The following is a 13,972-nucleotide window of genomic DNA, read 5'->3' as shown; positions in this document are numbered from 1 at the left end:
CCCCGGGCTACGCTCTTCCTCGTTCTCTCCCTCTTATCGACACTTGCCCTCGCTTTCTCCTTTTGCTGGACATTGTTAACCTCTGTGCTCAGCCTCGGTATCTCCCTTTGATCAGTGCTTGTTCTTGATTTCTCCCTTTGATCCATGCTCTGCCTCGCTGGCTCCCTGAAATCAGTGCTGCTCCTCGGTTTCTCACTGCCCGGAGGAGGAGCAGACCCATTTCTCACGTTAGGCGTTTTCTCTATGGCCGTTACGAACTTCTTTAGATGCTTTATGTATTGCGGGTAAAGCTCTAAGTCACAGTGGTTCCCTCCTTTGATCCAGAGCGGCTCGTACTTCTCTTTACAGTTATCAAACAGTTGCTTCCCATGAGTCCAATCCACCACGTCATCCGAAGTTCCCTGCAGAAACCGAAGAAAAATCCTTGCATCAGCAAATGTGAATGATCAAATATGAACTCTGTTGCGTAGAACACATTAAAGAACAGGACTTTACGCACATGGATGACCAGAACCGGACATTTGACGAAGGGTATCTTATCGATATTCTGTAACACGAAAAAAGAAAATGGCGAACGGATAAAAACCCGTAAAAGTTTGTCAGAGTTTGAAAGCAGGGGAAAAACCTTGAGATTAAGAATTATAGCATATGAACAAAGGTTTCCCGAAAAACCTTGTAAATGTCAAACCAGTAAGTTCTCTTCACAGGGTACATGACTCTGAGACCAGACATGATGGGGCTGTGGAGAACAACTGCCCTCAGATTTGGTAACCGGGTCGCCAGATCTAGCGTCGGTCCGCTCCCAACGGACTGCCCGTATAATATTACATCTTGCTCCTTGACACCGTATTTCTCCTCCAGACATCTGTACACGGCTTCTATATCGCTATACGTGTTTTGCTCACTTGGCTGTTCGAGAGGAAAGAGGAAAACAGAAAGAACGTTTCGAGTCAGAAACATTACTCCTTAACCGAATAAGGAATTCAGATTATATAGAAAAATAAGTAGAAAATGTTAATTTTCTGAATTCATTACAAATGCTTAAACATTCCTTCTATGGTTTCTATGTTCAAACAATGTTCAGACCAGCCAAACGTAAGAATGCAACTGCTCATACCTTCCCGGAAGATCTGCCATACCCCGAATAATCATACCTGCAAACAAGTAAAAGCATATGTCGGATAATAGCTTCAAAGCATAAATTTCATAACTAAGTTGCAAAAGGCAAACCCGAAGATCATAATTCGGCCCACATAGACAATCATAGTTCATCAAGACGAACTTATCCGCCACAAGATCCTTCACTTTTTTACCAAAAATGGACCCAAGAGAGTTCAAAAAACGCTGTTCGATTGTGTCAGTTTGTGAGAACTAATGATCCTTATAACCGCCGAAACAAACCATTTACTTAGCATAGGGAATCATCATAATACCCAATGTGTAGACACTGATTCTCTGTCGGATTTCTATCCACTTTTGGGGTATACTTCTAACGCTAACAACATATGATTCTTCCACTTTCAATCCTACTCTGAAAATTCTGATCTCCACAAATCACCAGAAACACATCCACACAATGCTGAAGCCATTTCATCAGAACAATTCACACACTATCTCTAATGGCATCAACAAAACTAAATCTCAAAATCTATCAGAGAACAGAACATGAAACATGCTTCCATCTTCCTATGTATACTTCTATAGCATGCGGATCCTTTCAGAATGCTACCAAAACCTATCATATCAAATCACCAACTCGATAACAAAAAGGACCCACAAAAGCTGAAAATTTTGGAGGAGAGCGAGATTCAGAAAAAGGCAGAGACCCCATCAAGTTGACATGAAGATGGTGGCTGAGCTCTGAGAAGAGCTCGAACATCTGACCGAGATCGGCGGCGTTTCCATGAGAATATAGAAGTGTGAGCGAAGCTGCAGGGTTCTTAATATACGCCGCCACCACCTGATTACCTCTCTTGGTGTTCAGCCTCAGGACCTCCACGTTCTCCTTCACGTTCTCCACACCCGTCATCCTCAGCCTCCCTGTTACATCGTCCGTTTCCACTCCGTACGACGGCGGATTCGGCGGGAAAAACGCAAACTTGGCCGCCATTGATGATGTCACCGCCCCCATCCAGCTTTTTTCGCGAGGACCCTTCTGGGTTTTCGATGGATTTCTCGCCCGGAAAGTGTTTGAATTCGGAGAAAAAGCTGGAAACTTTTCGAATTAGGGTAAAGTCGGAGACTTTTTCTTCGAGAAGAAGAGTCAAAGTTTGAAACTTTTTTCTTCTTCTTCCTCTCCACCACCTCCGCTTTGATGGGAGAGGATTGGGTTTGGCGAAGGAGGTAAAAGGGTATGTTTGGGAGCAAGGAAAGAGAAGTAAAAATGGCAAAGGATTTCCTAGAGAAAACAACACATTTTCTGTTACAGAAGATGCATCGGAGGAAAAATAATAATAAACAATACGTTATGGAAAAAAATATATTCAAAGTTTTGAAATTTGATCTAGATTTGTTTGACTCAACTCAGCTTGTAATGCAATCTAGAAAGGAATAAAGAAAGACATGGAGAGCACAGATCAAGGAAGGGGGGCTGTTTGGATAGTGAGAAAACGAAGGAAACCGAAGGAAAATGGGGAGAGAGAAAGATTGTTTAGGGTTTGCAGAAAAAGCAAAAATAGCGAGTAAATGCACATTTCACGGGGGGAGGAAGAGGAAAACCCGGCGATGCGGAGGAAGAGAAGCACGTGTTTGATATTAATTTATCCCTGAAAAAAAGTTTCGAAAGATACAAAAAAACTTTAATTCTTAGACCTACCCCCTATTTATCTTCATATTCCTTATCTAGACTTATAAAATCCAATGTGATTTTACATCCCAAATATTTTTTGATTGGTAGTGATTCTCAAGGGTATGGTATTTGATCATATTAAAGAATGATATCATTATTCATATTTATTCTAACATTTTTCCTGGCAATATATCAACGCTAATATAATCTAGCATGTTTATTTATGATAAAATATATAGTAACAATTCAATGAGAATAGGAGAATGGTCACATTTTCAATTGTTTGCGACTATGATATGAGATCAGATGTTTTAAAAATACTATGTATTTATTCACCATATCGCATCGGATCATTATGGACGAAAAATAGATCTATAGTTTTTTTTATTAAAATTGATTAAATATTTAGACAATAACTTGTTTCCTATGATAACTATATCATAAATACTAAAAACTTGAAATTTTGGTATAAAAAATACAAAACCAACTATTTCTAGAACTATTATACACTCAAAAATTTATAATCGATAACTAGGATTAGATTATCTGAGTTTTTATAATTAGAAATGTAACCAGTTTCCCATTATTTAATGTTCTCCCTTAATCTTAATTTAGGGCTGAAAGAAACGCATAGGCCCTCAGCGTAAGAAAAATAAAGTGATAGGGTCATATTGAAAATATTATAAAATAGAGGATAGACACGAGGGGGAGAAAAGAGGTTTGCGCGGGGGTGACGGTGACGCGTCTCCGTAAGTTAGATACGGTGAAGACGGTGACATTAGTACACGTGTCATGTGGGGCTGCTTCGAAGATCTGTGAAAGAATAATTTTTTTTTTTTTGTCGAAGCGATTGTTTGGTTTAGATAATAACTGGCTTTTATATTGTCCTCTTGTCTCTTTTTCTTTTGTCGCCTGATAATAATATATAAAATAATTTAAAACGACAATGATTGGAATTTTTAAGGGAAAAAACATAATAGTAATTAATGATGCGGACAATCATTCAACAATGACAAATGATGTGATGCTAAATACTAAACAATAAAAGGTTAAAGGGGTTGGCTAATAATTTCATAGTTTAATTAATTAATGATTGTTCTATGTGTAATATAGAAAGTAGAAATGTCTTTTTAATTAAAAAAAAAAGTACTACAATTGTTGCCGAAATGAATTAACACCTCGTTTTATTATATTAGATTTTGTGAACTTTAGATGAGATAGAACTTTTCATATTTCAATTCTTTTATTGTTTTTCATCAAAATTTCTTTTTAAAGAAGTTCAATTATTGGATTCAATTTATTGATTTTCTTCATCTAAACCAGCTAATTAAAATATTTATACCTTCTCACCTTTTCAATTAAATTATTTTTATTTCCCATATGGCATTGAATCTTGCATATGAAACAATGTGCTTCCTTGAATAACAATTTTACATATTTCTAGAAAACTTAAACGTTACCCTTCGGATATCAACAAATACGTGATATAATCATGAGGGATCATGCATATACGCTTAATATATATATATATATATATATATATATATATATATATATATATTAAACAAGGTATATAAATATACACGCTTGTGTGTGCCCGTGTGCTCATCAATCATGAATATTCCATATCATCTCACAAAAGGAAAAGGAAAGTGATGAAGTTTTATTATTGTTTAATTCTTGTTGAGGCCAAGATTGAGCAATGATGGCTTTTAGTAATATTCGTATAGGTTAGGTAAAATTAAACTTAATAATATTTAATTATGTTTAACAGAAGTTAATGTAGGAATTTAATTTTTTTCTAATATAACTAATCACAAATAGCAGAGAAATATAATTTAAAAATAATTTTAGGAAATCATTTTGTTAATAAAAAATAATTCAATTTAAACAACTACTTAATTATATATAATCACAATTTGTAGAGTACAATCACAATTTGGTAATATAAATCCAACTTTCAAGATAGACCTAAGAGAAAAAAAACAAACAAACAAGAGAGTACCCTATGTACTTGACCGCTTACTACACATAAATAAAATTATATGAAATGGCAACATGAACAAACTTAAAAACAAATACACGTTTTATTTTCTAATTTTCAACTTCTAGGCAAATTGGAAACACTTATAACACAGAATCTGAATAAATATTTTATCCTTATAGTTATTATATTCTTTCAGATATATCCAAAAGTTTTAATAAAGTCAAAAAATAGACCCTTGCGAGTCAAACTATTTCCTTTACGATCAATTCCTTCCCATCATTTAATTAAGTACTCGAGTTCAGGTTATTTACACGAGCTGATTTATTTCTTAAAGAAATCCTTTGATAGTTTGAGATATGAAACACTTCAATATCTCACGGGATACACAGTCATCAATATATATACATATACACGAGTTGGTTATATCGCGAATTACACGTCACAATGATTAACGTTATCATTTTACCACATTACAATTTTTAAAAATAAAAAAGAATTAACTTTTTATACATACATAAACATACATAGACATTATCAAAAATACCCTTATTTTGCTAAATCGATTTCAGAACATATCATTCCAACCCATTTTTGATGTGATTAGTGTGACCATCATGATTTATTTCAAATTTACACTGATCACATTGATCATACCGTTAAAATTAAGGGCAATTGGTAAACTGTGACAAATATGTCACATCATTAGAAATCTATACATTTTTTTTCTTCCTTTGCAAACTATACTTTTTTATAATTTTTTGACAAAAATACTTTTATTTTATTATATAATTTTAATATTGTCATTTAATGTTCCGAAAAATGTGCAGCATGAAAAACATATTTTTTTGGAAACTGTGTTATCCGTGAAAACTGTTTTTTCATCTGGGACAACTATTTTTCATCCGGGAGAGTCTATTTTTCGTCCGAGAGAACTGTTTTTTGTCCGTGAGATTGTTTTTCGTCCGGGCGAGATGTTTTTCGTCCGAGGGAGTCTTTTTTTGTCCGGAAGAACTGTTTTTTGTCCGGAGAGTTTTTTTTTGTCCGGAAGAGTTTTTTTTTGTATGAGAGAACTGTTTTTTATGCGGATGAAAAATAATTTTTTCAGATAAAAAATAGTTTTTCCGGATGAAAACAAGTTATTCCAGATGAAAAACAATTGTTTCGGATGAAAAACAGTTCTCTTAGATAACACACTTTTCAAAAAAATCTGCTTTTCATACTGCATATTTTTCGAAACGCTAAATTACAATATTGAAAATAGACAATAAAGTAAAGATATTTTGTCAAAAATTTATATAAAGGTATAGTTTGCAAATGAAGGAAAAAATGTATAGATTTCCAACGACATGACATATTTGGCACACTTTGCGCAAATTTTTTCTTAAAATTATATGGGCTTTTGGAAAACTATGCTAAATATGAACATCATTAAAAATCTATACTTTTTTTTCTTTTATTTGCAAACTACATCTTTTTATAAAATTTTGACAAAAATCTTCTTACTTTATTGTATAATTTCAATATTGTTATTAAACGTTTTAAAAAAATGTGCAACATAAAAAAATATGTCTTTTGGTAAAGTGTGTTATCTCGGAAAACTATTTTTTTTTTATCCGAGACAATTATTTTTCGTCCGAAAGAATCTGTGTTCGTCCGGAAGAACTGTTTTTTAGACGAAAAAACAATTTTTTTATTCGTGAAAGCTGTTTCTCATCCGGGAGAACTATTTTTTGTTCGAAAGAACAATTTTCATCCAGAAAAGACTTGTTTTTTATCCACGAGAATTTTTTTTATCCGAAAAAGAATTCTCGTGGATAAAAGTATGTTTTCTCCAGAAGAAGTGTTTTTCATTCGGAGAACATTGTTTTTTGTCTCCGAATCATTTTTTTGTTCGAGAAAGAATCTTTGCCAGATGAAAAAAAAAATTCTCCTAGACGAAAACATATCTTTTCGGATAAAAAGAATTCTCCTAGATAAAAAAAAAGTCTTTCCCGGATGAAAACAATTATCCCGAACAAAAAATAGTTCTTCCGGACAAAAATAGATTTTTTTGAACAAAAAATAATTCTTCCAAAAAACAGTTCTTTCGAATAAAAAAATATTTTTTCGTATAAAAAAACAATTCTGGACGAAAAATAATTGTTACGGATGAAAAAATAGTTTTTTCAGATAACACATTTTCTAAAAAAATCTGATTTTTATGTTGTACATATTTTGAAAAGTCTGATTTTTATGTTGTACGTTTGTTGAAAAGTGTAATAACAATATTGAAATTATATAATAAATTAATGTTATTTTTTTCAAAAATTTATAAAAATGTATAATTTGCAAAAAAAAAATATAAATTTTTAATGACGTGACATTTGAATACTGGTGTCAATGTTTTCAAAATCATATGATGATTAGCCTAATCACACTAGTTACATCGTTAAAATTATATCACCTGTGACCATCATTGATTGAACATACTAATCACAAAAAATTAGGTTAAAAAATGTATGTTCTAAAAAATTAGGTTAAAAAATGTATGTTCTAAAATACACGTAGCAAAATAGGGGTAGTTTTGATATTATGCCCATATACACACATATGCATACATATATATATATATACATGTGAGTGTAAGTAGATATACGTACATATGTAAATGCTTTACCTGTGTTCTGCAGCCACGACAGAATGCTAATCAAAGCATCTTCACAGTGAAAAAAAAAAGATGAGAGGACCTGTTATAACATATGCCAATGAAATTGTTAGAAAACTGGAGGAAATCAACGGAAAAATGAGAATGAAATCGAACCGAGGGACCGGATATCTCTTCAAGGCGTGTAGACACTTTCCTAAAACCGTTATTCCGTCCGTTATGAGCAAGGACTACCGGAATACGATTCTGAGATACAATGAAAAGAAATACGTTCTAGAATTGCTCGTTCAAGAACGCACAGACAAGGAAACGTGAAGAAGAAGATGAATGAAAGCTTTCGGGAGAGTGTTTGCAAGAAACTTCCGAAAGTGCTCTCAAAATCTCTCAAAAATGGAATCAATCTCGTACCCAACTTATTCTGACATCTTTAGTATATAAACACCAAATATCATCACCAAAAGTTGCAAAATCTGCAGTTATTACGCGAAGAATCGCATCAGTTCGTATATAACTGTCATGTTCCGAGTTACACTTGACACAACATGAAGTACTTCTCACAGACTTTTGACTCAGATCGAGTTCCACTTGACACGGGCCGTGTCAAATTTCTGTGCAACACGAATTTTTCCTCAGACAATCAACACGGTTCGAGTTAAATCTAACACGGACCGAGTTACATTTCTGTAAAGAAAATTTCGTTTTCGTCATGAAGACTGAGTTCTACTTCACCCGAGTTGAGGTATACCTCACTCACAAACCGAACAACTTTACTGCCAAACACATATGTGTTTCACCGATCCATATTATATCATTTACGAATATTTAACTCCTCCACCATATCCGTAATACATATAACTATGAATCTCTTGAGAGATTAATATTAAACCCCATTCATTTACTCTAAAAATACCAACATAAATAAAGCTCCATCAATTAGCCAAGAACCAGATATAGGCAGGCGTGTATATCCTCCATTGACCCATCAGCTATGTCCAGAAATGGGTCTATCTCAGGAACTCTTACAGCCAAACTATGCATCTCCTGCATTACAAATAGAGAGAAACATATATTGTAGCATATTGTAGAATATTGCAGAGCCCATTGCGTACCAAAGAGCAATCAAGAACTGCTTCGCCTCTTTTTGTCCCCACTCCGACCAAAACCCACAACCCCATGTTCATCTTCAAAATTGTCACATCCTGCACATAAAAGAGAGGGAGAGAGATCCGGGAAAAAAAAAACATGTAAAGAGGTCTTACTCAGCACCAACAAATTCACTGTCAAGACCCCATCCGGACCTTATGTGAACTCAACTTCAAAGCGAGCACTTAACCCTCTCGCCAAGTCATTGGACGTTGACTATCCGATTACACGCTCCAGTTTTGCCATCAACAAGATTTGCCCGTATGCTCTACTAAACCAAGAGAAACATGTGGTAGGGAAACTGAGTTTAATGCAACCAAACATGCTGAATCCAAAGACCATGCCATGCTAACCGCCTTTTGTAAGCAAAAATCTAAGTCCAACTTAACAGAGCTTTTCTATAAGCAAATATCACCAGCTCTGGACAAAGGAAAGGCGCAAGAAAAATTCGATAACGCAATTCAGAACCCCGGACCTACCATGACAGAAACATAAAATTGAGTATCGGGTTTCTTGCTTCCCAAGCGCTTCTTGATAGCCTTGATAACACCCTTAGCCTGCCTGCTCACAAGCGTAATCACACCATGACTGCAAGCTCCATTCTAATTCTTCGGGATATCAAACACGTGATCTGCCATGAAATGAATGAAAAACAAAGACAGGAGGGCAAGATCCCTCACTTAGTTTTGTCTTCTTTACCCACAATCGGATGGAACTATATATATAAAAAAAAATGTGATGCAAATGAACCCTTCCACTAGTGTGAAGTTATTTGATAAACGTTATCCTCCTACTGTTCAAACACTTCTGAAGCTATAAACAAACCCCTTAATGTACTCACTGTACTCGGTGCAAAAAACTTGTCCTCTGAAAACTACCCGTCAATACTAAGCATCTGCAGAAAAAGTGACAATAACACTTGAAAAAGCTTAACAATTCCGTACCTTGTGGAATGCAGTTCAATACAGAGGACATGACCTCTCCACATCAACAAAATCATTTGGCTCCCCTCAAGCCAAAAGAATCTGTAAAAGATGGAAAAATGCCCACCAGATGCCAATCGCTGAACAAAAAAACTTATGAGTAATCATGTAAGCACAATTCCGTACCTTGGAATGCACAGCAGTCAGGATAACCACTTTCGGATTGTTCTCCAGATTCACAAAAAAGGTTATCAATATGGCAGAGTTTCTTGAATCGTTGGAGATCAAGAGAGAAAGAAAAGCACCCGTTACCTTCTTCCTTTGCATGTTTCGTTCCCGTCGATTGTTCCGCCGTTTGTCGCCATCGCGTCTCCGCGCATGACGACTGGAACGCCGAGCCGCTCGTCGTTCACCTGAAAAGCCCATCCCCCAGCACGGTTTTGGGTCTTTCATTGTAAGTGGGGCCCTTCCAGCGAGCGAGCCCGGAAAAGGCGAAAAAGAAATAGCAACAAAAGAGAAAGAACACTAATTGTGATGGGGAATGATGGCGCCAACTGCGACGGAGGAAGCCCTAACCGCAGATCTAAGCCTTTCACCAAGAAAAACAAGAACTGTGAAGGATGAATTCGAAGACGAAGGTTGGAGGCGGTGAGAAAGGCGATTTCATCAGAATCGCCGTTGGAGGCGAACGACAGCCGAGGGATTCAAAATCCATTTGATGTGGGTTGACTCAGAAAAAAAATCGTATATATGGAGAAAGTCGGTTGGAGAAATGTAAAAGTAGCCGTTGGATACTTTTTTTTTCTCCTTCAAATGGGCTTCGGATTGGGCCTCAATTAATAAAGCTTCTTTCCTTTGGGCCTCGGCCTACCTTTCTTTCGCAATCGCATTTTTTTAATATACTGTATTTACTATTATATATAAATTAATGGAATTATATATATATATATATATTGTCGGGAATTTGCTTTTGGCGTAGTGGTATCTTTCCCTCTAATTCACTATTTCTATTAGAATATATAACGTCAGTTATATATATTATTAAACGGTTTCCGTGGTTATTCATTAGTTTTTCGTTATCTTTTTTTATTATATTTTGTATTTGATAACATATTGGTTTGTCATACATCGAATACTTAAAAAATTCTTATTTTATATGATTCAAATTTATTTATCGTTTATAATTCGATAATTTCAAATTTTCAAGTATATCTATCGTCTAAATACGACGGAGTTGAAGAGGAACAAAGACGTCACGGAGAAGAAGAATCCTCTTTTCCAAATGGAGGGTTCTAATGTGTCGGCTTGAATATTAATATGTAAACCAAAAAAATATATTTTTTTGTTATATTTAAATATAGAGGGAGAGAGACACTTTTCTCAAGGAGAAAAAGGCGGAGGGACCAGCTCGGGTGTCACGCCCTTCATTCCTCGTGTTCTTAAAAACCCCACAACTCTTTCGTTTTAAATTAATTATAATTAATTAATCGTATTTAGTTAATTTGATTCTCTTAAATAATTGTCGATCAGTTGAGTTTAATCACTGTACGCTTTTCGTAGTTCCATGCGATGCGGTGACAGTGACACATCGACAACACGTTACCCTCTTGATCTTTCTACTTTTTCCATCTAAAAACAAACCGATTCACACACACACATATTACATATATATATATATATATATCGAAGTATTACATATATGATATATGTATGTATTTTAGCTATAAAATTTGGTATAATAAAATAATATGGTTACACACATATAGTTATACGAGTTCGGATTCTCATTTCGGGAAGAGAATCTACATGAATTTCTCCGACCTCTAAAAGATTTAATCAGGTCAAATGTTTTTAGATTATAAAAAAATATAGTTACACGTATACAGATAGATAGACAGAGAATATATATACATAATATATACATGTATCCCAATAAAATTGAAGATCTTTATTAATAGTAATTTATCCAATATTTTTGTGGGTAGATTCCATAAGGATTATAAATGAACTATTTATTTTGTTTAACACTTAAAACTGGGTATGATGAAATGTGGATAGAGGTTATAATGTTTAAATTATATTAATCTGATTCAACCTAAATATATAACTAACAAAATACCAAATGAAAATAAATAAAATTATTTTTCAAAAAGAGCAATGAAAATAAAAATCAAATAGAATTTGAAAAGAACCAAAATCTTGTATAGAACTCGAATATATATATATATATGTGTGTGTGTGTGTGTATAATTTTTCTTCAAAACAAAAGTTTATTGTTTTTTTTTTCTAAATCAATATTGTGTTGTATTTGCTAAATTAGTAGTACGATGGGTCGGTCGTCACTGCTGTAAATATTTTTTTGTTCTACAGTCATCGATTTTTGTTTTTATTTAGATAACATATATATATATATATATATATATATATATGTACGTACATTGTTATTAATTAGTTAGGTAATTATTTTGATGGTAAATACGTGATTAATATTTAGGACCATACCTTTGACTTGGACCTTTGCCGAACTGGAATTTCTTTATTCAGTCACGTGGGTGTGCATGATCTGGAATTTCTGGTCAGATACGCTATATATATAGACATATACATACACATATGTATCATAAACAAGATCAACGTCAAATACCTCGATGAAAATTAATTTAATCGTTTAATTAGAAGGTTTTATGTTCTTATCGGTATCAGTCAATTAACAAATGATGAGAATCATCAAGAGACACGGAGATTCATAGAACATATACGTGCATTACCTATCTAGAAAACTCATTATACACAAGTAAATGTGTGTACGTATGTATGTGTGTATGCATCTACCCTTTATGTTTTCAAGGAGCAGATTATAATAATTGTTTATATTGATGCATGGGAACCTAGAACTAATAATATTATTGTTGTTCTTACTAGACGACAGAAGTACTATGCCTCTTTGACTCGGGTCTTTAACCCTCCATGAGAGAAGGCCAAAAACGAAAATCTCCATTGATTTCACTAAGCTTCTTCTACCTTCTTCAAAAACAAAAAGAAAAATCGAAAGAATATGGCTCTCACGAGATTCACAAGCTTAGCTCTAGCTTTTCTCTTTGCCCTTCAAGCCCTAGATGATGTTTATGCTCACCAAGGTGACCTAGCTACACATATATAGATCCATCTTCTCTTTCGATTAATTACTCGTCGCTAATCTTTTTTTTTGTCTTTAGGGATAGATAAAAGTATAATACAACGGCTTCATTATGTTTTTTTTATTACTATTTGTTTTTTTGAAGGCGGAGATTCTAACGAAAGAAGTTCGACCAACAATGGCCGAGATACACCGGCGTTGTGGTATAAAGTATGTATCTTCAAAAGCTATATATATACAAAATCATTTAATGTTCGCAAGTTCAATTTAAAGAATAAAGTAAGTGCATTTAATTTCTAGTCTCTATTGAAATGATTTGTTTGAATCTAACATGAGCCCAAACAGGAGTTTCGTATCCATGGCGGCGGGCTTGAGAAACCGAGGTTTAAAGGAAGAAAGTTTGCGCTCGCGAGAGAGAGGAGTCAAGGGGAAGAAATCGACAGTCAGAATAGTTTGAAGATTTCAGGTGCAACGGAGAGTTTGATTACAAAACTTAAATTAGGGTTTATAAGAAGCAATACCTCGTCCAAGAACTCCAATCAATTTGTAGCTTTTCACGATGATTATCATGGACCGTCACGACATCCCTCCAAACATAACTAAACTTATATATATATATATATAAGGAAATCGAATATATAAATCAAACTGTAGCGATCTTTGGTCGTGTACGTTTTTATAGGATCATAATGTAATATGCTTCCTTAGTTTTTGGTTTAGTTTAGGAAACTCTCTCTAGTTTCTTTAATTAGTCTTTTGGGCTGTACCTTAATTTTCTTTTGTTTATATAAATAACATTTTCATCTGCTCTTTCTAACTTTAACCCAAGCTTTTGAAGATATATATACGTCGCATGATGTTTTTTTTTCATTCTAGAGTTTATTTTTGTTTTTTTTGTTTTTGGTTTTGTGGTATAACTGCAGGAGAGCATCAAAAGATCGAAAACTGGCAAGATCGTATCGGTCTCAAGGTCTGTATCATTATCTTTTTTTTGACGCATTTATATCTATCCGGCAATATATATATATATATAAAATATTTATGCATGCAATTGATTTTTATTTTTATTTTTTGAATTTGTGTTTGTACAGAACGATAATTCTAAGAAGAACGAGATGGTTGTGAGACTGTCTTTACCAAGAAGAGTCGCTTGTTCAGGTGATTCCGACAAAACTATGAAGGAGATGAAGAGAATCGCGAGATTGTTGCGTAATGATTATCCATCGCGTACTAAGGCTCGACGCAAGCCTCCGATCAATAATCGAGCTCCCAATCAGAATTAATATATATATATATATATATATATATATATATATTATAAATTTTCGATATAGATAATATATATTTAATC

The 13,972-nt window shown here is 34.0% G+C and overlaps 2 protein-coding genes and 1 long non-coding RNA gene across 10 annotated transcripts in view; 1 reads left to right on the top strand and 2 right to left on the bottom strand.

Annotated features, from left to right (window-relative positions):
* Positions 1–2,728, bottom strand: part of LOC104805535 (protein ABHD17C) — a 3,239-nt gene extending 511 nt beyond the window's left edge. The window contains exons 1-6 of the mRNA XM_010530138.1: positions 2,524–2,728; positions 1,827–2,398; positions 1,118–1,154; positions 673–909; positions 500–547; positions 18–401 (exon numbers count right to left, since the gene is read on the bottom strand). Coding sequence (XP_010528440.1) covers positions 18–401; positions 500–547; positions 673–909; positions 1,118–1,154; positions 1,827–2,131 — 1,011 coding nt within the window. The 5' untranslated portion in view covers positions 2,132–2,398; positions 2,524–2,728. The remainder of the gene's footprint in view (positions 1–17; positions 402–499; positions 548–672; positions 910–1,117; positions 1,155–1,826; positions 2,399–2,523) is intronic.
* A 5,412-nt stretch (positions 2,729–8,140) lies between these two features.
* On the bottom strand, positions 8,141–10,195 carry LOC104805533. Of its 8 annotated transcripts, none has more exons than XR_770529.1 (5): positions 9,672–10,195; positions 9,507–9,587; positions 9,042–9,193; positions 8,529–8,833; positions 8,141–8,460 (listed from the first exon to the last, which is right to left on the bottom strand). It is a non-coding gene; the product is annotated as an uncharacterized LOC104805533 (long non-coding RNA). The 8 variants fall into 8 exon arrangements; XR_770526.1 differs by having other exon boundaries at positions 8,141–8,618; positions 8,718–8,833; XR_770524.1 differs by having other exon boundaries at positions 8,141–8,833; positions 9,672–9,713; positions 9,798–10,195.
* Positions 10,196–12,501: 2,306 nt separating this feature from the next.
* On the top strand, positions 12,502–13,904 carry LOC104805967 (root meristem growth factor 4). The gene is made up of 5 exons (XM_010530687.1): positions 12,502–12,622; positions 12,767–12,831; positions 12,967–13,087; positions 13,545–13,591; positions 13,713–13,904. Exons 1-5 carry the CDS (start codon positions 12,541–12,543, stop codon positions 13,902–13,904), a joined length of 507 nt encoding a protein of 168 aa, XP_010528989.1. The 5' UTR covers positions 12,502–12,540.
* Positions 13,905–13,972: the final 68 nt, after the last annotated feature.

This window comes from Tarenaya hassleriana, unplaced genomic scaffold, assembly GCF_000463585.1.
Source record: "Tarenaya hassleriana unplaced genomic scaffold, ASM46358v1 Cleome11, whole genome shotgun sequence".
NCBI lineage: Eukaryota > Viridiplantae > Streptophyta > Magnoliopsida > Brassicales > Cleomaceae > Tarenaya > Tarenaya hassleriana.
The sequence above is the reverse complement of the archived record's forward strand: the minus strand, read 5'-3'. Positions and strand labels throughout refer to the sequence as shown.

Coding starts and splice junctions, on each gene's coding strand:
- LOC104805967 (XM_010530687.1), top strand. CDS start 12,541: ATGGCTCTCACGAGATTCACAAGCTTAGCTCTAGCTTTTCTCTTTGCC. Junction 12,832..12,966: donor CACCGGCGTTGTGGTATAAA/GTATGTATCTTC, acceptor GAGCCCAAACAG/GAGTTTCGTATCCATGGCGG. Junction 13,088..13,544: donor GAATAGTTTGAAGATTTCAG/GTGCAACGGAGA, acceptor GTATAACTGCAG/GAGAGCATCAAAAGATCGAA.